This window comes from Manduca sexta, chromosome 16, assembly GCF_014839805.1.
Source record: "Manduca sexta isolate Smith_Timp_Sample1 chromosome 16, JHU_Msex_v1.0, whole genome shotgun sequence".
Taxonomy (NCBI): domain Eukaryota; kingdom Metazoa; phylum Arthropoda; class Insecta; order Lepidoptera; family Sphingidae; genus Manduca; species Manduca sexta.
Window position 1 is genome coordinate 3,321,642 of NC_051130.1, and position 26,168 is coordinate 3,347,809.

Sequence of the window (26,168 nt, forward strand, 5' to 3'; positions counted from 1 at the left end):
ATCCATAGGTAGCTGTTTCGAGTTTCCTTTTGGAAAATTTCACACTTCGCCACTTATGAAGGGTAAAATTTGTTTGTACAATGTCATCTCTGAAACTACTAGTCCAATTTTGAAAATTCTTTCACTGATACTACGCTATACTTAAATCCACAGTAGTATAGACTGCTTTTATATCTCTATGACGCGGGCGATGCCGCGAGCAAAAGCTGAGTAAGAAAAAATATTATTTAGATAATAGTGTCCGTGTTTGCCCTCAAGCAAGCTATAGGATTCCGTCGACTTTCAATTTTATACAAAAAAATACTTTATGACGTGAAAACACTTTCAAAATGAATCGGCGAGAAAGTAAAGTAACCGGCATAATTCCGCGGATAATCCGTTATCTTCGCATGTTACAATACTTTGGTAAGGTAAACTGGATCGTATATCTTAGTGGTAAGGTTCGTAGTTATTCGAGAGGTATTTAGGGGTAAATTCCACTATAAGAGGTCAGTGTCAGAGTTTGTGATCCTGAGGATGTATTGAATTTTCAGACTCCTAAATATTTTCTTCAAATAATTTGTCTATACTTATATTCGTTAATAACTTCTTTCTTCTTCTTCACAACATATACAAGATCACGATTTTAATAGATAGGCAGAGGTGTACCACATTCTGCCAATGCTATATTTAAATAATTAGGTAAAAGGGGTGACGGTCTATTGCAATTTACAACCCAGACTCCGATCTGGACTCATTCATTCATTCTTATAAGACATTAATTTTAAATATTGCCAATGTTTTACGCCATATTTAACCTTATTATACCAGTATTACGATATATAATGTATATTCTTAATAAAACAGAGTTCACGTATCTTTCATATTTATGTTCCATTTTTAGTACAGGAAAATTGGTAAGTGAGTCATGAGTGCATCTTGTTTCGAATCATCTCGTTAGTACAATTTTATTAGCTATAAATCCACGGTAAGCACTTTGTATTAGAGGTGTAATGTTCAATGTTTTCGGGCGCCGTGACCGAATCCGAATTCGGGCAATTATTTAGATGTCTAAATTCAATTATTTACATAAATAGTTGTCACTCTTAAATTACAATTAGTTTACAAGATTAATATGATTTTAGACTACTAAATGACTAGGTCTTAGACTACTACGCTGGCCAAGTATACCTTGTCAATATGTCGCTAAGAACATTTAAATCTACCCTATAACCATTTCACTACCCACAACGCACCACAAATCAATTATACAACACAATAAAATCTTTATAAAGCAACAGCTTACTTTTACATCTTGAAATTAAATATTATTTTTGATCCTGTAAAATCTTATACATTATTAAGATTCCATCAATATAACCTCTACTGCCAATTCTCAACAAAGAAGAACGGAAAAGAAACTCTGGTGTTGCTCCTTTCAGAATCGGTTTAAGGTATATATCTGTAAACTACAGTACATGACAGAAAAAAAACACAACAAATGCAAACATGACGACGTGTTTACATGGCAAACGTAAATAGACGTTTGTTATTTATGTTACTATTTTAAACTGATATGACTGTAATCTTTCCGTCGTTTCTGCTTATTTGTTATTACGGAAGTTACTCTGTATTTGTTATCTTTTCATGGTTGAATCTAAGGTAAGTGTTTTCTTCATTAGTTATGACGAATAGGTTATAAATAAAGAATATTATTAATGACTTTTATTAATCAGGTTTTTGAGATGTGACAGGAAAGACATTTTTAACTGTTACATTTCTACACGAAAACTTCATATCGTCTACCATTTTTGGGGACATTTAGTTCAGCATTTACAGATTAAAAAAAATGACAGAAAATACGTTTTTGCGGATGCTAACTGCTACCATTGTTCTTAAGAATCATAAGTCAAAGTGATTTGAGTATATTTAACGTCAGAATTCCCAATAAATATTTTCAAAAAAAAAACCATTCACACAGTATCTGGCTGCTTTTAAAACATTTTCGGCTTTAAAAGTCGAAAACGTTTCGCGCATCCCTAATAACCCCGTTCTATCTTCCATCAGTGTTCAACCAGATCACGTCTAGATTGGGTCAAGGAGCCAGTTCGTCTCTTACTAAGTACATAGTGGCTTTGATACTTCCAAAAGCGATACCCGCTTCCGAACTGGCGGTAGGATAAAAATTGTCACGATATAAATAATGTTTAATATTTTATGTGTTCAAATAAATAATTACATTTCATTCCCTATTTATTTTCGTGTTATTTATTGATAACTATCATTTATACACGGGTTTAAAATATAAAACAGACGCACATCACGCTTTTATCCCCGAAGTGCTAGGCAGAAGTGCAACCTGTGCAAACTTCGTAACATGTGGGTTCAAGGAAATTGGTGATTAAAATTTCTGCTATTGTAAAAAAAACTCTTAATCAGCTAGCTGTAAAGGTGTTATATTGTTACTTTTAATGCAGTTATTGAGATTACTACACAGTTTTATAAGCGTGCCTACGCAGACGGAAAAGTACTTCTTACAAACTCACATTTTCTACATTCCTACAATGTTGGCAACGAATAGTTAGTGGGTATTCTTTCGAACTATTCGTTTAAAAAAATCAACCTAAACTTTTTAAAAAAAAAATCCTAGAGTTCTTTCCTTTACTATTTACAAAACGAGAATAATACCACGCCATTAATAAACATTTCAATTTGGCTACCTTTTAAAACGACTAAATAAAATGTTAAAGTGTATTGTTCGGCCTTCCAGCTATATCAACAACCGGATAGAACCGGACAGAACCGGATTTACCTAAATCGAAACTTCTAGTTACCGAGCTTCAAGTTGGTTCAGGAGTTTGTATAAAGTTAATGCAGTGGTTGGTTTAATACTCGTCGTTTTATTTGGTAAACTTTAATGTAGACATAATTTGTTGTATAATAACAGCTCAGCATACTGCCCACTGTTGAGCACGGAATTCCTCTACTACGGAGAGGGTTGGCAGACTTCATACAGCTTCGACATTATTTTTGCAGAATTGTCGGGTATGTAGGATTCCTCACAATGTTTTTCTTCACTCTAAACCGCATAATAATTGATACACTACACACAACTTTGTAACGTGAAAGGAAAATAAAATAAAACAAATTTTAAATAAAATAAACCTATTATGAAGATTTCATCATTTCCAACATAATACATATAAAATTACTATATAAATAAACGACAGCGAAACGAAATTGCCAAGCTTATAAATTTGTGTCATTCATTCATTCATTCATCAACCTACAACTGTCCACTGCTGAACATACGCCTCGACCAGAGCGCGCCATGTTGGTCGGGCCTCCGCTATCCTCATCCAGCGTCATACTAAATAAAAATTTTAACATAACCAACGCTGGGTATAAAAGTAAGTATTAGTTTTAGTAATATAAGTTCCCAAAATAGATCTGAAGAGTTAAACCCATTCATAGTCGAAAATAGATCTAATAACAAAATAGTGTAAACACAATTTTCGTGAAGAAGGAAATTACTTCCAATTGTCGCTGGGTGAATGAATAGCGTTGATTACGAAAGCCTCCTCAGTCAGTTGCGTCTTTAATGCCCATGTTTTTGTGTACTTTTTACGGATTAGTTAGTTAAGTCTTAAGTCTGGCTTATCCGCGGATCAGGACTTAATGGAACGGACTTTCTTTTGCAGCCGTCAATTTAATAGAATTCTGGTTTTTATGATAAAAACGGAATACTTACTTTTCGTAGCGACTTTGAGTTTATTTGTTTATTATTATTTGGAAAACACAGCCTAAATTTAGTCTAAAGCATTATAGATTAGAGTCAACAAGTTTTTATCGGTAGGTTAATACAAAATTGCGATAAAAGCTAAGAGTTAGCTTGCCATTTCGTTGTTTCTACATTACTCTGCACATCTTTATATTTTTTAAATGACTAGACAACAGTAGCGAAGGTTAAATATTCCGAAAAGGGAGCCGACACAACATATATGTACTACAAATATGCATAAATGCGGTCCGCTAGTCGTTCTAATAATAACTAGATTTTACATAAATATACGAAAGAGATAGCATAAATCGGAGTAAATGGACCGTTCGCCACTGCTAGATAATTAGTTGAAAGAGCGTGTACAAAAATATATACCATCAGTTTTAATAAATCAAGTTATTGGGACATTTGCATAATGCACATTTTAATATGATTTTTTTATGGAAATAAAGTGTACAGGTAAAGCAAAAAACCTGCCTACACCCTCGGTGATAAAAATCATGTGCTTAATCTAAAATAAACAACCAATAAAAAACAATCTTTATTATTTACAAAACATACACCCATTTTTACGAAATACCAAACATCAAAATATAGATCAACATGAGTTTGGAGTAATGTAATCACAAAATCCATTTCATTTCTCGTTACTGTGAGCCTCGTATTACGGACCTCTGGTGTAGTGTAATCAATCAAGCGTTTAATTACAAAATCGAGACCACACGAGGGGTCACCGTTTAAAATGATTAATCGAGATCAAATAGTTTTATAGTAATTGTATCACGTCTTGTCTAAAAGCTTTATGTATTGATATATCACATAAAGAGAAAACGGTAGATTTAAAAAAGAATAAAATTATCAAATCAAGATGTTCGTTTTTTTTTATGTAGGCTTGGCTAAATGATTCCACTGCACCTGATGGATAGCGGATTGGTGTCCGTGTGTTGGCTAACGTGAGATGATTATCCCTCGCCCGTTGACACAATTATGACGGCCTGTTTGAACCGGAGATACACAGAGTGATCCTGGAACGCGGTATTCACGTGAGTCATTAAGGCGAGTTCTAAGACCTCGATACAAAATATACACTACCACGAGCACTAAACTCCAAACCTAATAAATGACATTCGTTTATTCATCACTTGAGTGATATAATTATAAGTTAAATAATAATAAACCTAAAGAGAACAATTATTGAACTACTAGACAGACAGACGTTGTTCCGTCTTAACTATGAATTTGCAGCGCGCATTCTGTCAATCGCTGACAGTTATTTCAAATAATTGACAGTTACATAAAATTAATATTTTTGTTAAGTTTTCTTAAATTTTCTAATTTTCCGCGGATTTTTTTTTATTTTTTCTTTCATAAGAACCTTCTCCTGACAATAACAAACACAACAAAAAAAATAGTGAAATCGGTCCAGCCGTTCACGCGTAATGGCGTGACCAAGGGAAATAGGGATTCATTTTTATATATATAGAAGATTGACAATGGAAATACATTTTGATTGCAAGTTTCTAGATTCTAGAACATTCCCCCTGTCACTCGCATAACCCGTAACAGTGTGGAGTAAAATATTGCAACAATTTCATATCTTACGCGCCCGTTGAAGCTGGACAGGGTTATTGCAAAAATTCTGGAATACGATTTCATAGGTGTCGACGTAAAATGCAATTTCTTGAAACTTTACAGTTTAAAACTAGGTTCTCATTTTAATATTGTTGTGAATTTATTTATATTGTGAATTTTATCGTGAACGACAAAGTTTAAAAGAGGGTATGAGATAGAAACGTGGCTCTCTTAAGTGTGTCATGTTCTAGAATTATCCTGTATATATAGTTCAAGCAGGCCGGCATAATTGTGTCGACTGGCGAGGGGTAATCATTTCCCGTCAGTCGACATTCTATTAGACCCCAATCCACTCACCATCAGGTGCGGTAGAATAATTTTGCCGCCCCCATAAAAAAAATAACTTAGTTTATGTCTTTATTTTCTTTTCAGTCTTTGCCTTTAGCCTTTAATATGAGATAATTCAATACATAAGCTTTTATCAACTTGATTTATATTTTATCCAACGGAGCCGATGTGCCGACGTTCAAATATATGCATTCAGACCCAGATCGCTTCGATCGCGTGGAAAATTGATTTGGCTTGTTGTAAAATGGCTCGGCATACGCTTGAGTTCGCCCGAAACGTACTCAAGTCAAGGATTTTCGAGTTAGCTTTTAAGGTGCTCAATGTTTTTTCACTGTGAATATTATTTGCTTTAGTCTAGACGATTTAACGTCATGGCCTTTAGGCTTGTGTCTTAGATTTTGTTAAAGCTTTTTGCAGCGTAATGCCCGTCGTGAGTTAGAGTTTTTGTGAGTAATACTTTTAGTATAATTTAATCAACTCATTTACTCACAAAATAAGTATTGGGTTTTAAACTGTACTTTAACATGTAAAGCTAAAGCAGCAAGTCCAGTACTGAAATTCTTTCATTAGTGTTAAAATCATCACATTAACAAATGTTAATCATGTTAAATGTAATAACTCTTCGTTATTTATTAAAACGTCCAAAAAATTACAATATTTCAAATTATTTTATAATCACAAGTCATGACAACATTACTAAAGTTTTAAGTTTACGACTAAAACGTACTCAATGTAACCCTAAAACTGATAAATAAATTTTAAATACGATAATTTTCCAAATCTAACCCATTTATTACACGTCCGTGCCGATTTTCAGCGCGTAGACACGCAAAAAACAACTTAACCCTAAACACGCTGCGTAATCTGTGTACTCGATTATATTAGGGACACTTAGGCCTGACTTAAAACCTGGTTGAGACGGAAAGTTCTAGAAACACTAACATGGTTAAGGAATATGCTTGAACGTTACACACGATTCTCGGGTAAATGGAAAATGTTTTACTACTTGATGTTAATAACATTGTCTTAAAATTATGAAGTATTTTACATTTACTATCTATGCTAATATTAAAAGCTGAAGAGTTTGGAACGCGCTAATCTCAGAATGCACTAAGGCGATTTTTTTTTTGACTAATAGGGTGATAAGGGAAAATATATATCAAGGAAAACTTAACGCAGGCGAGGCCGCAGGCGACAACTAGTAATGTTATAAAGATTATTTCAATTTGTTTATGCGAAATATTTTCAAGTACTCAAAGAAGTACAAAGTACAATATTCAGCAGTAAATACCATATATCGAGCTATTGGAATCGGAAAATCAGAGACAAATCATTATAGGTAATGAAAATGAGATTGCGAATTATATTTGTAATTTTCACTGCTGGTTTTTGTAACTATATAGACCAATGTTTTTATTGACGACTACTGTACTCACTTCGCCTTATTAAAAAAATACATTTAATATAATTTTACGACTTATTTCAATGGTTTTAAAAAACGGTTTAGTCCTTATTTGTCGAGGTTATTTACTGAAAGGCTTAGTACGAGCCCTTCCGCCTCCATTCAAAACACACCTTTGTGTATTTAGGTTCTTTTTCACATGCATTTTGTACAGCTTAATTAAAAAATCCCTGTGATGCTATTTTACATACGTCCTCCATGTTGAAAACAATATCATTTCGCAATTAAATCCTTCAATAAGTAAACAGGGACGCTCGTCCACCCACGGGTTGCCGATTCAAACTTGGGACAACGTACGTGTTTTTTTTAAAAATGCACAATTTATTTGTCTATCTAGAATTCCAACCAGGATTACCTGATTAAACTAAATTTTAGGACTACCTGTAATACAAGCATAACAAAATCTAATTTTCTATTTTTCCACCGCGTGAAAATATTTTTCGAGGATAAAAGTATTAAGCTAGTAAGCCATATATTTACCCGGGATAAAATACTCAAGAGTAATAAAGCTTCTTATTAGTGAAAGAATTTCCAAAATCGGTACAAACAAACTTACAAACACACAAACAATATAATATTAATATAGATTTATACACAAAGAAGCTCATTTGTCATAAATGCTTGTGCTGACAAGTCACCGTTTGCATGTCCACCTACTTTTTAATATTAGCGTGACTACATTCGAAAAATATTAACTCCACAACAAAAATGTCGGGTCAACACGGAAGTTTAAATTATATATTTTATGGCACATATTTTATTACCACTATTCACGCAATTAACGTGAAGCGGATAGGGTTGGGCTGTTTGGCTTTTTAATTACCCGAGAAATAAGGAAATTACCCAAAAATTGGGTAAAAATGCGATTACCTAGGTTGATATTATTTTATTTATGAAAAAGTTACTTATTATCCAGGGGCATTGTGAGCGGCGATAGCCTAGTTGGATGTGGAACGGACTGCCGAGACAAATGTCCGCAGGTTCAAAACCCAAGGGCTCACAACTCTGACTTTTCTAAAATTATGTGTGTATTCTTTGTGAATTTTCGCTTGCTTTAACGGTGAAGGAATACATCGTGAGGAAACCTGCATACCTGAGAAGTTCTCAATAGGATTTTTGAAGGTGTGTGAAGTCTACCAATCCGCACTAGGCCAGCGTGGTAGGCTAAGGCCTAATCCCTCTCTGTAGTAGGGAAGGTCCGTGCCCAACAGTGGGACACTATATAATACCTAGTCTTGCCATAAATATTGTAATAAAGAAAAAAGAAAATTGTTAACTGCAAATAACATTTATTACTTTTACAGTGTGTCAGTTTAATACATAAATATAAAACAATTAAAAATATAAAAAGCTTATTCGAAGTGGTCTCCATTGGCTGCAATACAGTCCTTTAAACGATGAGGCCAGTTATCAATAGAAGCACGCACTCTTTCCATGGGAAAATTCTTCACTGCCAATCGTATAGATTGTTTTAGGGACTCCAAATTATCATGGCGTTTAGAGCAAGCTGTACTCTCTAAAACTGACCACAAATCATAATCCAGCGGATTAAGATCGGGACTAGACGACGGCCAGTCTTCAGCTCTGATGAAGTCCGAAACGTTCGATTCCAACCAAGACTGCGTGGACCGAGCTTTATGACCCGGCGCCGAGTCTTGCTGGAAGGACCATACTTGGTTATTGAACATGGTGATGTTAAGGGGCTTAACTACCTTCTCAAGAATGGTTATCTTGATACACTTGTGCCGATGTTTTGATACCTTTTTCACAAAAATATGGCTCAGTCACTCCTTCATAGCTAACACCCCACCAAACCATCACTGAAGTCGGATAATGTCCACGTTGCACTCTGTCGACTAATTGGGAAGCTTCCTTAGAGCTTTGAGCATAAATACGGTCATTTTGTTTGTTAAAATGTTGCTCAATTGTAAAAATTTTCTCATCCGTAAACAAAATTTTTCTGTGACCTCCCTTTGCGTACCGCTTCAGTAGTTGTTTCGATTTTACCACCCTATTCTTCTTTAAATTATCAGTTAAGAAATGGCCAGTGCGTCTCTTATAGGCTGCAAGTCCTAAGTCATCTTTTAAAATACGCGACATGGTTCTAGGTGCTATCTTCATTTCCCGAGATAAAATCTTTTGCTTTCGGACAGGATTTCTTCGAATTCTTTCCCTTACTGCTTTGACCACCTTTTTCGTACGAACACTACGTGGACGGCCAGATCTTGGTCACAAACAGAGGAGGTCTCATTGTACCTATTAATAGCCCGGTACACAAACATTTTACTAATACCAAGTGTATGGAGAGTTTTAAAAATTGCATTTGGCTCCATACCTACTTTGTGTAATGCTATCACAGCGATTCGGTTCTCTTTATCACCCCACACCATTTTAATATCGCAAAATATTTTACAATGTATTGGCGCCAAAATGAGAAAACACAATGAACAATCGTATAAAAATGACAGATTCGAAATTCAAATGTAATATTTTTTTATAATTAAGTGTAACAGTATTTATGGCCAGACTAAGTACAGGGCTGATATTATATTGTGACTAAGTTAATAAATGAAACTATACACTCGTCTTTTTTAAACATAAATCCGTTTTAGTTTTTGATAATGTTGTAGTTTAGTGCTAATTTGCGTGCAAGTGATTTTAGTTCTAACTGAAAATGTGATGTCGCTGCGACAAATTCTCTTAGAGCAGTGGTAGTAAGCATTAGCGCTAGTAAAAAATATTTTATAATGATATTTATTTTGCCCGAAACTTACATATTTTATTTAACACCTACGGCATAAATAAATTATTATAGTTTTATTTTTAGGATGTACTACCTATATGTATTCATTTAGTAACGCGATGTTAAAATAATCCTGGATAAAGCAAAGGTGAAACTCTTTATTTTTCGCTTTATTGTGCGCTCATAAAGGTTATAAAATTATCGCTATTAAATAAACAAACTACACTGTCGTTCAAAGTAGAAAATAAAGATTATCAGCAAAAAAGACCTACCTAATTGAGACATACTTTACATCAAACTTAAAATTCAAGAAACTTACCTATACTTTCTAAACTATATAAAAGTTGAGTACGTTTTTATTCCCTCAGTGCGCTCGTTTAGTCGGCGAATAGGCCGCGAGAGGCCTGTTCCTCAGTTTATTGCCTCTCGTCGTCGTATATCTTGGAGAGGAGGCGAGCGGCGGGAGAGGCTCATTTGGTATTAAGGCTCTTTAGAACTTGTAGTTTTCTTATTAGCGAATGATTATGTGAATGTGTTTCTGTACTACGTGTAATGATTCTGTACATGTTTAATAAAATTTAACAACGCTGATTTTTAAAGATATAGAATATTTTGGTTATGAACATGACTATTGTCATTCGATGTTTTATTTTATTTGGATGTTTTTTAATAATATTGTGTTTTAAAATTATACTTACATTTGTAATAAAGTCGATAATTTTAGAATATAAAAATAAGATTCATTGTAATGTTGGTTGATCGATTGATTCGATAATATATATATATATAAAAAGTTGATTGTTTCCGGTGGTAGGTAGTCGATTTTATATTATTCTCTGCACACTTAGATTCAGTCTTTGGAGAGTTGTCGATCGACTAACAAGTGAAACAGTAAGCTTGTGAGATACTGATTAAAAATAGTGATTGAATTCCTGGAGTGTTTAATTTGATCACATACGACTAGCTTTTGCTCGTAGCTTCACCAGCGTGAGAGTTTTTCGATATAAAAGTCCCGCTATACTTTTTCGGGATAGAAGGCTTCTAATCTTCATGGAATCTATTGTATATCTGGTTGTATTCGGCTGGTATCCGACTTTGATAGATGAGAGTGAGTACTCAATCGAAAACGAATGAATTTTTGTCTTCGAATGTAATGCATTTAGCTTGTACACACTGTTAATTCTCTAAATATTCCAATTTGAAGTTTCTAGTAAATAATAATTTTAATTTGTAAAGATTTCGAATATCTGTAAAAAATCAAATTAACCAATTTATTTGCATCATTGCATTGCTGGCCAAGTCTATTGCTGAAACCTGGCATTTTTGAAAAAAAATCTTTATTTCATAAGTTCATAAGTTTAACTTAAAAATTAATAAATATTTTAATGAAAAATGTTACCAGCACTCCGATTAATGCATTTAAAGCTATTTTGTTCTTAATAAACAGAAGAAAAACATTTCTCAACAAATAAAAGCGAAGCAATAAACCGCCAAGTGCCGCGTTCGGTAGCAAACGCCAGCCGCTGTTAATTACTATTAAATTGTAAACGAGTTACAGTGTTACATTTACAATTCTATTGCCGATAAACAGGGTTCAGAGTTGCTTGGAATCAGGAGATTGCAGTTTACAGGCAATATTTTAGAGAAAAAACCATCGAAATTCACTCCTTGACGGTTGTTACAATGTTGCCAGTTTATACTGTTTGTTATTGCTCCTTTAATGTTAAATTTAGGTGCTGACGCCATTTTTATTTATGCCATCTTTTGAATTAATATTAAAGAGAATAATGTATAGATTCTAGAACAATCGTTGGATATACAAAGAAAAAATATATTTTTAAATTGCTCTTTAATTAGATTACGTTACTTATAATTAAAATAACAATAATAAATAGTTTAAAAATAATTACAATAAATTAAATATAATATCTAAATTGTTACAAATCTCATAAATAAATAATACCAATAATACACATTGCTCAACAAAACAGTAGTAAAAAATATCATTAATCTTTTAGCGTCGAGTTAAAAAAGAATCGTGTAAAAATTAATAATTATAATAACAAAAACTTATTCATTAACTTAAATTATTAATAATAATAATTATTAATTGGATAATTTTTCCATATGTTTTAACTGTGGATTATAGGTACTTATTACATTGTTTCGGTCATTTTGGATTTTATGTCGGTTGTTCCAGCCATTTCGTTTTAAGCTCTCTTTTTTTCAGCCATGCCAGTTTTAGAGCTCATTTTATCCATCATTTTCATATCTGCTTTTTCTTGTCCTGAACCACCTTCCATCATTTTCATATCTGCCTTTTTATATCCTGGACCATCTTCCATCATTTTCATATCTGCTTTTTCATGTCCTGGACCACCTTCCATCATTTTCATATCTGCTTTTTCATGCCCTGAACCACCTTCGATCATTTTCATATCTGCCTTTTTATATTCTGGACCATCTTCCATCATTTTCATATCTGCTTTTTCATGTCCTGGACCACCTTCCATCATTTTCATATCTGCCTTTTCATGTCCTGGACCACCTTCCATCATTTTCATATCTGCTTTTTCATGCCCTGAACCACCTTCCATCATTTTCATATCTGCCTTTTTATATCCTGGACCATCTTCCATCATTTTCATATCTGCTTTTTCATGTCCTGCACCAGATTCTGACATTTGTTCTTTTGATCTCATCGTCCTTTTCATTTCTGCCTCATATTTGGTGGTGTAAATTCTGTGAGGGTCATACTTTTCTACAAGTAGTGCCCAGAAGTCGTGTTCGTGTTCAATCAAGTGCTTGATCACATGTCGTATGGCTTTCTTCTGAGCGTCAGTGCACCTGCTGCAGCCGGTCTGGAGAGCATCCGTAATGTGTTCTGGAAAGAATTCGAAAAAGAAACTTTTAATGGAATTGATTTATGAATTTATAATGGTAATTTGGATATATTGTTTGGTTATCATTAAGGATTGTCTGTTTGTTAATATAAAATGATCAAAAGGTTTTTAGCTAATCTATCACAATCTATAAGTATAACGGTTTCGTAGTGATCTATAAATATATTTTCGTGAAATGTTACGTGCGCGAGTGTTTTCTACTCTCCCAACACGCTGGAGTGTAACTCAAAGAAAATGCATGTGTGCTTTGAAATTGAAATCTAAAACCGTATTCCCATTGAAATATGATTTATTTTTGAGTTCAAATGCATTTGAAGTAAATTAGCTTCACAAGATTTATATCACCTCACTAATTCTAATTGATTGAATGTTAATTTTGTATTTTATTTCCAGATTATATTAATTGTGAAATATTTGAATTGAAATTTGTGAAAAATTGTGAAAGTGGTCGTATGGAGCGACATGGTCGTGAATTTACGATCAATGTTCCTAAATAAAGATAAAAAAAACACGACTTTATGACATGAAATATTGATCATGAAATTGGTTTATTCAAAATTATAAAACAAATTGTTTTAATATCGGAAACTGCCCCTTAACTGTGTCTTGAAAGACGTAGGTCCTAAAAATACTCTTGTCATAGGAAAGAAAAAAATATTTACCTTAAAAATAAAAATAATAGGTTCTTTTTTGCTAACACATATAAAGCTTAAATCAAGGACGCCGTTCTACACAACGCACGCGACGAAGTGGATTCGTTTTTGAATTTCAATATCCTTCAACGGATTGGATTTGAAATAAAAATATTTACAATACAATTGTACAAAAGAATTGGAGAATAAAATATAAATGAACAGCCAGTATTCATTGAAGTAACGTTAGCTAGCAAATTGGAAGGTACGGAGTCCATTATGATTAACTCTTATATCATTTACAACAAACCTGAATTTTTAATTTAAATTTCTAAAATTTTTTTTATAATAGGCTTCATTAACTGCCTCATTATTTACTGTAACTCCTTAGTCCATACTGGCATACTTGACTTTACAATTCTTATTTAAAAATCTCAGGTATGCAAGTCTTTTACCAATGAATGAATCAATGGGTTAGACTGGAGGTTCCCAAACTTTTTTCTCATAGACCCTTTCAAAATTGTACTGGTTTCGGGGGATTTTTTTTATTTTCGCAGAGAGTGTGTATTACAACTACCACCCAGCCATAAGGGCGTCTGAACAGTTATTTCGGGGTCACCGTGCCTCTTACGACCCCTATCAATATTATCTGCCTACATTAATAGGGATGTCAAGCCAACAATTTTATACTTCACTATCAAACCAGATAAATTTTCGTGAACCCCCGCTTACAAATTGTGGACCGCCAAGTTTTGGTCAAGCTTTTTAACTTAAGCAGCACGATGAAATTCACGCCGCCGATGATAGAACCAGATAGAGGGCGCTTATCCACTCAGCTCAGGTCACGATGCTCAGCATTAAGGGAACGGCTCAATGGATGTTTTGGTCAGGCCAAAGTAGACCCTCGCCAAGTCTCCCTTGGACCCCTGGGGATCCGCCTGGACCACTTTGGGAATCAATGAATTAGGCAGGCGTTTTATGACCAACGAATCAAAACTTCCCCAACAAAACCCTACGAGCACTCGTAAAGACGAACGGTTTCTACGTGGGAGGTTACTGAGATTGCTCTGTATCCGATAAGTGGAATTATATTACAGCCCCTGGCGTCTGTAATTAGGGAACGCGGGAGTCAAGATGCACAGATCTAAATGTCAACGATTTCGAATATAATTAAGAGGATATTAACATTTGATTTGCGGCAACGTATAGGCTATGGAATTAGAGCTGCGTTCTCAAGTCGCGAAATGTCTTTTATTAGGCATTTTTGGTGGTAGGATATATTTAATATACACCCGAATAACGACCACAAGGTGTTTAAACCCGCTATAGTGGCCCACGTAAATGTGTCGCGTTCCGGGATCAGCCTGTGTATATCCGGTTCCAACAGGCCGGCATAATTGTGTCAACTGCCTGGGGTAATCATCTCTCGTCAATCGTCATTCTATTCGACCCCACCACACTTACCATCAGGTGTCAATTTTCCGTGTCCTTATAACCAAGTGGTCTTTCAATATGGTGTACTTCTATGATCTCATGTGTATATCCCAATGTGGAGTCGACGCTACACGTTCAATATTGCAGTAGGTATAGATGTTGGCATAGTTTTCAGGGTTACCTTGCCGTCAACCTGATCCAGTATCCAATACTGGGTAAGTAGATTCACCTAAGGTGTCATAGCCTGGGAATAAACACCAGACCACAGCAGCCACTCGATCAAGGAAGTAATAACAATCCTTCCTAATAATTTTAAAGTAATCCAGTTAACATAATCATGTTTTGAGTTACGTTGAAACCTCTCAAAGAAACAGACACGAGCTTTGAACAAACACTTGCTTTGAATTAACCATCCTCGAATATCCAAATACTGGATAGTGGTGTTAATTTTGTAGAACAATGTGCAGCAGTGTGCCTGAGTTTCGGTTTAAATGACATTGTAGTTAGAATAATTACTGGGCATTATAAGATATAAGAATGTCTTAAGATGACGAACGCGGTGGAGTATCACGCAGTGATTGTAATTTAAAGTTCTGTGTTGTTACTGTTTAATGGCGTTCGTATTGCTTACTATCAGGCGAGCTGCTAGCTCGTCTCGTCATTTAATTGCAATTAAAAATGACTAGTAGAGAAGGTACTGTTAGCGTGTGTGAAAACGTAACCTTAAATTACTTACTCTTCAATTCCCTTCCTTCAGCAGTACATCTTCCTTCATCAAGCATACACTTGACGTAAGCGTGTAGGAGTCTATGGTTTCCTATAACGTCGTCTACGTTCATACTGTCGTATCTACTCGTATACATATCCTTTCCGCACTGCACCATGCAGGCAAGAGAAATCAAGATGGCTGCTGTCACTGGCTTCATTCTAAAACAATAATTAAATTTAGAACAGTAATGCAAATAATACCAAAAATTAACATCCTAGAACAATTTTAAATATAGAACAATGTTAAGAATAATTTAATAAATATGTTTAATCTAGACAATAATAACAAAAAATAACAATGGAATGACATTGAATTTATTTAATTGATTTTATTAATGCATTCAGAATACGTAAATGGTGCTCGGCCGACGATTGGAGATTATAATTTATTTTATTCATAAAATGTAAATTTAAATGTTTCATTTATTTTATATTTCATTTATTTATTGTTTTTTGTTACAGGTAAGTGCAGGAGATCAAAACTACACACACACTCAGACCTGGTACATCCATTTTCGTGCGTATTCCGTCCCGTGATGTGATAGGGGACGCGCCTCCCGTGTTATCCAGCACAAATTAATCATATCTCCGGGATAATACTGAGTAAAAAAATCCAATATCACTGCCCGACCCGGATATCGAACCCGAGACCTTAGAACTGCAGTCATCCCGTTACACAAACTACACCACTGGGGCAGTCTAATTATTTTATTATTGCTGAGGACTATTAATGTAAGTAAGTGATTATTATAAAAATGCTAGGTTTTTAAAAAAATCCGCCCTGTGGAATGGGGGCGTTTGGAGAATTCCACCACGGTATCCCCTGCCTGTCGTAAGAGGCGACTAATAGGGGCCACGAAGGGGGTCGTCGGCGGGCAGCAGGGGGCTGTCCGCCCTAGTGCATTTTTGTGCATTTTGCACATTTTTCGGTTGACCCCCGGGATGGACGGCAGTGTGTTGTTGGCCTCATACTGCCGTAGACGCCGAAGGCGTCCTTTGGTGCGCGGGGGTTTCTGAGCCCCCCCCAAATAGGAGACGGGCCGCAAGGCGGCACCGCGCAAGGACGGCTGCGATCGTAGACTTAGACACTACAACGTCAGAGGAAGCCCGCAGCCGCCCCAAATGCGCCGAAGAGGGCCACCGCGGAGTTTTAGCTGGTAGGCCGTGCGCAGGTTAAGTTGTACATAGGGTTAGGGACTCGGCCCGGCGGTCGCCCGAAGGTCACCATCAAATCCGGGCGGCTCAACGCCGGGCCGTAAGGCACGGTTACCCCAGCATAACCGCTCAGTCGCCCCCCGCGAAGGCTGGGCGGTAGTAATAATGTACTTTCTCCGCGAAACCAAAAAAAAAAAAAAGGTTTTTAAAAAATTACCAAAAATAACAAATGTGGTTCTGGCATTTCGTACATGGTACTAGTTTCTTGTATTTTTTACTAATACAATCCGCCATAACAACACATTCTGTGAACAGAGATGTAAATGATACTTTATAAGAAGTACCTAAAATACATGATATTTTTAAGTAAAGCATTTGAGATATCAGATAAAGATCAATTCAATGGTGTTTAAAATACTAGAATACATATTTTGTACCTTGTACCTGTATTTCCAATACTTATATGTAAAATAGCTCATATCTCTGTTTGTGAATTGATTTGTCTGTCCAAGGATTGGGCCATTTAAAATTCGGAGGAAAAACTTTGCGTATCAGTTTACAACTTTATTGTAGCATAATTACATAAAAATTATAAAAATATTGCCTCGGCGGCGTAGTTGTGTTGCGTGTGCATACATCGCACTATGGTTCAGGGTGCATTTGTTAAGTGATATTTGTTTTTTTCTACTCAGTTTCAGCGGGGTGCCCTTGTAGCACCGCTGCCTACCCCTTTAGGAATCAAAACGTAATGTTTGATTTAGTTTTTTTTTATTACAATATAATCAATAAAATTTGAATAATCGTTATAAGTCAATATATCCGAATGACGAGCCTTTGCGTATTGTAATCACTTCCTTACGTGTGGCAAATATAGTATTCGTAAAAGATATTCAATTTCCTTATTTATTAGGTCGGTAATGCGAGTCTGTCCGTACGTGGGTAGCATTCCCTAGCCCCGTGATGATCGGCCAAAACGTGTATGGCGAGTACACGAAAAAATGCCTTCAAACACGTTACTTATAGATCCATAAATATACATAGTAGGTTAATTTCTTTTAATATATAATTGTGTAGAATATTTGAAATAAGAACGGTATTTATAAAATATATTTTTAAATAGTAAAAAAGACAAAATGTATAGCTTATTTGAAATAAGAATTGCATTTATATTTAAAAACGTGTAATACTTCTTATTAGTATTTTTAAATTGGATGCAAAAACCATTCGATTTAACTAAGATAAAAGCCTCGTTTAGATTAAAATTCATTGAAATTCTAAAGATATCAAACACTCAAAGAGTAAAACATATTTGAACGACCCATTTATATGCAAATATTAGGTTTTATCAGACTATTATTTGAAGGGTCCAATCAACCCTTATTTGCAAATTCCAGTATTAATTTTTAATAATGAATGCGTGGACAATGAGTTTGCATGTTATTTAAGTTTGAATTTATCTTGTTTGTGCAGGTGGTACTGCATTTATTATCGTCCATGATTTAACGGACAAAAAACTAAAAACGATTTCATAACCAATGATCCCAATCTCAATCTTCAATCCGATTCCGAGAATGAAATCTAAATAACTCATTTCTAAAAAACTTTGCTCTGGCTGGTCCATTTTTGAGATAGATCGAAAGAAGAGATTGGGATCGTTTATTGAAAATGACGGTTAGAAAGTGGCTTGAATGAAGATAAACTTCTGAACTATAAGCGCTCTAATTTTCAAACACCATAATTTTTCAAACCTCCCTAGTCGAAAAACGGCGTGTAAAACCTTACTAAATATTCCAAGACCACTTCACTTCTTAAAGGTGATTTATACATCACACTAACCTTAAGATCTTCAATTAAATTCCAAAGTAGTTCACAACACTTGAAGACTTAATGCCATCGTTCCAACATCGCTCGCCTTTTATACAAAAGAAAAATCCTTGCGGATTCATATTGCTGGTCGTAATTTTCCTTCTAGTGATTGCTCGTACTTATATTTGCTAAAAGTTATATAAATCTTTGTTGACATAATAGAAATTTATTGGGACCCTTTATGTTTATTGATATTATGCTTTGAACGTTTCATGGTTGAATGTATTATTTATTTATTTTTATAATCTTACTAAGTGTTGGTTGCGTCTTCACTCGCGTGAATAGCCTTTCTCGTTACAAAAGTTTTTAAAAGATTATAGCGATTCATAACACCACCTGCATGATGCCATCTATTTAAAAGCAATCAATTTTTTTCTTATGGGAGCAAATTACGGGGATAAAAAGTAGCCTATGTATTAATCCAGGTCTTGGTCTATCTGCGTGAGAAATTTCATCCAACTCTGCTTAAGCTGTTTCTGTGTTTACTTCTGACAAAAATCCAAACATTTGCACAAACTTTCGCATTTATAATAAATTTGTAAGTAATATGTACTTACTTTTGTAACTTATGGTACTTCTCATTTAAAATATCTCTACTCCAGATTTTGTCACATACGGTTCAGAAATTTAATATAGAAAATCAACAAAGATGTAATACATTCCAATTCAGTAGATTTGATGATTAAAAACTGTATCATAGCTGTAGGCGGCTTCAAATTCGTGTGGTTGGGCCTCCGTTCTTTATACAATGCTTATGCACCAATCCCGCGCAAAATTTGCAACAACAAATGAATAGCTAACCCGGGAATCGAACCCTTTCATTCAATGACTAATTCTTCAAAGCAAAAGTGCATCAAACGATGAAATAATAATTATAGCGATGAAAGTCACACGTATTTCAATATCATTTCTATAAATGATTCAGCCTTCCTTGACACTAAGAAGTAAGGTCCGCATAAGTCACGATAGATTTATTGTAATTTTTCCGTCAATAACACAATCAATGGGGCTGGGTCGCATGAATTATTTTTATAGACTATGACCTTATTTCTAGATCAGTTCTTAGACCGATTACAGAGGACAAAATATTGATAATTGAAACCAATATAACTTGGCAATTAATGTAATCTTGCGAATCCCTGTTGACTTTGTTACGGAACTCTTGGGTTTTGTTCTTATATGGGCAGGGCAAGGTGCCCTCACTGCGCCTAATGGTAAATAGAGTGGGTTCCAATATAATGTTGACTGACAAAAGATGATTACCCCTCAGCAGTCGACACAATTATGTCGGCCTGTTGGAACCGGATATACACAGGCTGATTCCGGAACGCGACACACGTGCGTGGGGCATTATGGCGGGTTTTAACACCTTTTGTACAGTGGTCGCTATCCGTGCGGATATAAAATATATCCTACCACCAAGTTCGCCGGAACCCACAATAGGAATCAATGCTTTATATACATAATGCTATATCACTCGACTTATACAAGTATATTTTGACATTGCATTAATATTGAACTGGAATATTGACTTCTGCTAAACTTGTGCCAAAAATCATACATAAATAACGAATATTTTCACCAAAAATACCAGTTTTACTCTTACAATTTTTTTATCATGTTCTAGTTTAGTGCAAATATGGCGTGTGTGAGTGTATTTCTGCCTGACACTATGATGTTGCTGCTGCGATAAATTCTGTTCGACCACTTTCATAGATAGTAATTTTGTTCGAAACCTACACTTTTTTACGTCAGTGATTCGAATAACTTATTGTAAAATGTTATTTTCAAAAAGATAAGTAGGTATGTATTTTCATTTATTTAAAGAAGCCTCCATACTTCCTTCACTTATGTTATTTAGACGGTACGTGTCTTTATAGATATTTATGCTTTGTTTATGTATTTATTATCCTCTAAGTGTACACTCAGACACGACTAATACATTCATACTTTGTGGGGCACGTTTATGTCCGTCCCATGATGTGATACGGGTACGACTAATGCCACATAAGTGGTAATTTCCAATACCGGCATATTCAGATAAGATTTTTACAAGCGAAAAACTTACATAGGGATTTTCCAACCAGGACTTGGAACTCAGACCCTCATCATTCACAGCCAACTCTACCACCAATTCAACGCGACTAAATAACGAGTTATTTATGTTGAAATATCAGAAAATTTTCATGAATTTATTTATCAGTTTGCATTTTGAAAACGAGACGAGAAGTAAATATTATTCGACCAGCTCCTCCGTAATAATAAACACAGCACTAATTCTGCATATTTAATATAAAAAAATCAAAGCAGATATTGCTTTGAGTTTCTTTTAATGTGATCAGGACGGTCAGATAATTATTGTTTTTTTTTATTCAGTATCAGCCTTGAATTTTAAATTTGTGCCCGATATGGCCATAGGCACGGAAGAAGTTTCGCGAAAATTTTGGACACAGGATGCTTCTCTGTCTACCCCTTCGGATATTAACGGCGTGAGTGTGTGGTCAGACCCGTGGGGCGTTTCCCCTGGGTCGCACACGGTCCGAATAAATTCCGAACTTATCATTTAAATAATAAATAATCTGATACTCCCATTGGACTGAGTAGGTGTTGTAAGACGAAAATGTGTTTGATTATTTATATCCGTGTTCGTCGCGACTCGGCTACGTTAATCCCATTTTTAACCGACTTTAACAAAAAAGAGGAGGTTATCAATTAAGTGCATTTTTTTTATGTTTGATACCGCGAAACTTCATTTTTAACTAAGTGATTTGGAAAATATATTTTTTTATTTGAAAAAATATACTTCCAGTTTGTTCAAAATCGGTTCGGTATTTTGGTTTTTAAACAAATCTGGAATATGTTGTCATAGTAAACAAACTTGATAAAAATATCACTACGCGACCTGGGGTTCGAACCCGGGACCTCAGCACTGCAGTCGTACCGTAATACAACTGCCACCAATGCAGTCGATATATTTTAATCAAAATAATAATATAAAGACTTGGCCCTATCATAATGGATCCAGCATATTTGGACGAAACTTTTAAAAAAGTAAAAATGCCGTGTTTAATGATATACAGTCTTACTTATAAATATTTCGCAAAGCTATGCTTAGTAAAACAAAAATTACTCGATCAGCTGTAAGTCAAAACCCGCCATCTTGCCTCTTAATAAGGTTTAAACTTGGAAACCGGTGATTTTTGACAGCTATTTAAGCAATTCTTAACCATCTCTTAACGCTAAAACAAGTTTATAAGTAAGACTGATAATGTAATACAAATCACATCTAAATCCAACAACCCTTACTTAAAGCCAATTTGAAACTTCCTCCGCATACTACACGCAAATAAATCTCTTCTAGCTGCTCATAATTCCAAACTGCGATCTTTGAACAAGTCCTCATACGAATTAACTTCGTATGTAATTTGCATGAACTAAATTAAGCCTTTGGCCGTATAATATTTATTTGATTCGCTGCTTTTTACTCGGTGTAGATTTTAGTACTGTCTTTAAGTGTTATTTTGGCTTGAGTGGGTTAAAAACAGAAATGTTCTGCCAAGACGAAACGAACTCGTATTTGTCGTCTTAATAATATAAGTTCCCTTATAATACGAAGTGATCTGATTATTGAACTATTAGTTACAATATCCTTAAGAAATCAACAATGCTTTCATACTGTAGCTTGGCGCGTGAACTAAATATGGTTATACCTAAATACAAAAAGTCTACTTGGTAATATTTATTTTTATTAACTCCGAAGGCTAACGAGCTAATGGCTTACCTAATGGTAGGTGGTCACCGTCAACTATAGATATCGGCAAAGCCAGTGGCACAACTACTACATTCCATACAAAAGCGTTTAAAACTATAAACAAACTTGGCTAAAATAGCCATTGGTTAACCATACAAATATATCTATCGACGACTTACTCACCTGCCCTTATTCCACGACATTATTACATGGTCGCCACATCACATTTTCAAGTATGTTGCTTATCTTGACTTGGTAGTTTTTTAAACAAGCCACATCCCTGATTTCAAACTGCGTGACGCGTTTTATGTACCCATTAGCATATCTTCATATCTTCGCCTCCTTCAGACATCTATTTCGAGAACATACCTATCTATTGTAAACAAAAACCTAGAATTACGTCAGGAGAAAATAGAATTTTAGACCTTCTTAAGGGAAAAAGCCTGATCTGGAAACTTGTACGACGACATTGCCCCATACATCCAAATATCATGAATCCATTACCGTATTATAAGACATTTATAATCATTAAGCGAGCCGTAAAAAATGAATATAAACAAGAACATCGTAAAATAAGTCTTAAGATTCCAGCGTGGAACATTTTGGTTCCCCTCAAAGGAGACTGTAATAAACTCATAAGCATTCGGGTGGCCAATTACTTTCCTTACAATAATCTTGGCAAAAGTCTCATTTTTTACCTGCTTTTTGTAGAATAGACTTTATTTAAGAAAACTATGTTGTTTTCTGGATTTTGTCAGACGAAATAATTTTCTTACGAGAGTAACATAAAAGTTGATGTCTTTAGAGACGACGTTGTTGAAAATAAGATATTAAAGCCTTAATGTTTGTTGGGAACTATAAAAGAAATATTTTACGCTAGGTGTTGCTTTCGGCTTCGCACGCGCGACTAGCTATTCCCGCTACAAAACTTCGTAACTAGTAGCAATCCATACATTTATTTAAATAATCTATCAGCATCTATTTAAGAAATGATATTATTAAATTCCATTATGTCTCCTTGAAACAAATTGCTGATATAAAAAGTAGTCTGGGTAAGTAATTGTGTACCCATGTTCCAAATTTCATCGAAATCCGTTCAACTGTTTCTTCGTTTACTTCAAGCAAAAATCCAAAGATATTCACAAACTCGCATCTTTCACTGGTACGATAATATGAGAAGTAAGGTAATAGCCTTCATAAGATTGGCTCACAGCCCCGCTTCCAACTCTTCCTTGAAATAAAGGTGACAATATACACTATTGCACAGTAAAAAGTTGTCTATATGTAAATACAAAAGTTTGTCTATCCGTTTGCTGACTTTCATTGAAATGTACTCATCGGTTGAGATCTTTTTAACAAATATTTAAACATTGGGACTGCATCTTCATAAACTTTCGCATTTTTTATGAATTAGTAATGTATATGCTACGTTTAAAACCTTTTCTCGGTTACAAAGAGTTTTCCCTAGTTAAAACTAGTTTTCAAAATGCCTTTGTTAAAAACTAGAATTAACTGTTACTAAAAATGACTATCAGTGAAAACTAGTTCTTACTATACAAAACATGTTATGTCAAAAAAATTCAGTTAAAACTGTTCTGTTGCATAATTAAAGTTCATATAGAGATGCAGTAAGCGTGTTCTGGAGTGGAGACCGTGTCTTGACAAAGGTAGCGTGGGACGCCCTCTGGCTAGATGGCGGGTCGTCTTTACACTAGAGGGCAGGGACTGGATGCATAAAGTAGCAGACCGGGCTCTATGACGTACCTTGGGAGAGGCCTATGTCCAGCAGTGGACTGCAACGGGCCGGTGATAGAGAAGGAGAGCAGAGAAATAAAACTGATGTATATATTACAAACCTATTAAATTGTATTCTGATTTCTCTAGAATGTTAAATTGTTGTAAGCTATTATAGCAGGTCATAGCTGTACTGTAATAGAAATGTATAACACTTTAATCCTACCTGCGTACCACAATAAATATAATTTGAATTTGAATTCGACGTTCGAATTTGGAACACTGGCCGACTATTAGTAACAATAAATGAACAAGATAGAGAACAATATCGAAGCTGTATTCTGAATCCAGCATTATACCTACGCCTAGTAGTACGTTCTCATTCTGCTATCGCTATATACCAAGTTTCTAAATGTAAAATTTTATTTAGCTCAAAATGCCTATTAATATAACAAAAATTCTTTCAGAATACATACAGTAACTTTTTTTATATGTCCTCACTTGTTATTGGCTGTGGAATATAAAACATCTGCCGTCTGGAATATTTATTTATTTGAATATTGTGCTATGTCCCAAAACTAGAACAAACGTGCTTGTTTACATGCAAACGCACGTTCTAAATTTGAATATATATCGATTTAGAAATAAATTACCAAAAGTACTAGCACATGATACCAAAATATTTGTCTATAACAATCTTGTGAAGTTTTTATTTTTGGAACGCGTTAATTTTGAGCTCTATTGCTTCGATTTTGAAAATTCCTTAATATAAAGCTATGTTAATATTTCTGATGTTGGACACTACCCTTTATCACGGAAACGATTTTTTACTTGGACAGAGTCCCGAACAAAAGGAAGGCTAGGTGTAATTGGACGTAGATACGCAACAAGGATCCAGCCCATACAATGACACTTTTGAAATAATGAAGATTGAAGTATCGTATTTTTGCTCATTGATATTCTATTTTATATTTTGTCAATAAAAAGTTCAAATTAACATAATATGACTAAGATGTTTTACTAATAGATAATATAGACTTATAGACTAGAACTAATTTGGCATACCCGACTCATTTTCGACTATATTGTGCTTTGGATCCTTTTTGCGTATCTACGTCCAATTGTATACATGATTTGAACCTGAAGTAAAAATTTAAGAGCCATTTTTTACGAAAGAATAAGTCTACATCTTTCCGGAACCTGTACAATTATAATGTCTCACGATAATTTGCTTTCTGGATGTCCGTTTTGTCTCAAAAGCGAATACCTAAGCATTTAAACGTTAAGATTTGTGAAATGTTAAACGAGTTTTACTTTAACAAGTTTTCATTGCAAGCATTTTAACACAGTTGGATGCATTACTTGAGAAGGTCTTTGATATATTATTATACATTTTACACTAATATGAATGTTAATGAACTCAGGGTTAAATAAATTTTGTTTACGTTTTGTCTACACTGTAACATCGCGTATTTTCTTAATCAACATGCTGTGTATATTCTAATCTAAAACGTACTGGAACATGCAGCGTAGAACAAGCAATTTGCTCTTCGAATAATATTTTTAGCGCCAGATGCTGTCGATGTGAACTTCAGAATGACGAAGCACTCATTTGTGAAAACTGATTATTTTTAAGACCATTTCCATTTCTTTACATCCATTTTAAATTTATATTATTTATTTATGTAGTACAATTTTTGTGAGTTCTTACAAAGCAGAGATTTATGTTGAATAGATCTAGATATTTAATGAGGAGAATCGCAGGAGAACCAAAGTAACCTACATAGCCCTTAGAGTTGTGAAACTCAAGTGGCAGTGGGCAGGACACATAGCTCGTAGAACTGATGTCCGTTGGAGCGGAAACATTCTGGAGTGGCGACCACGAACCGGGAGACGCAGCGTAGGCCGGCCCTTACGAGATGGATCGACGACCTGGTGAGGGTCGCCGGAGTCCGATGGATGAGGGCGGCCCAGAACCGGTCCCTATGGCGCTCAAAAGGGAGGGCCTATTTTCTACATGTCGTACATTGGGAAAAGAAA

At 34.9% G+C, this 26,168-nt stretch overlaps 2 protein-coding genes across 9 annotated transcripts in view; one reads left to right on the plus strand and one right to left on the minus strand.

The window, feature by feature from the left end:
• Nucleotides 1-26,168, plus strand: part of LOC115447351 (transient receptor potential cation channel trpm) — a 266,806-nt gene that overhangs the window by 110,174 nt on the left and 130,464 nt on the right. The gene's annotated exons all lie outside the window — the stretch shown is intronic.
• Nucleotides 11,716-18,804, minus strand: LOC115450903. The gene is made up of 3 exons (XM_037439444.1): nt 18,614-18,804; nt 15,591-15,781; nt 11,716-12,769 (listed from the first exon to the last, which is right to left on the minus strand). Exons 2-3 carry the CDS (start codon nt 15,778-15,780, stop codon nt 12,096-12,098), a joined length of 864 nt encoding a protein of 287 aa, XP_037295341.1. The 5' UTR covers nt 15,781; nt 18,614-18,804; the 3' UTR covers nt 11,716-12,095.

Bases quoted from the DNA above. Each gene is read 5' to 3' on its own strand.
- LOC115450903 (XM_037439444.1), bottom strand. From the start codon at position 15,780: ATGAAGCCAGTGACAGCAGCCATCTTGATTTCTCTTGCCTGCATGGTG. The intron at 12,770-15,590 runs GTAAGTAATTTA...AATTCTTTCCAG, and splicing joins TGAAGGAAGGGAATTGAAGA to AACACATTACGGATGCTCTC.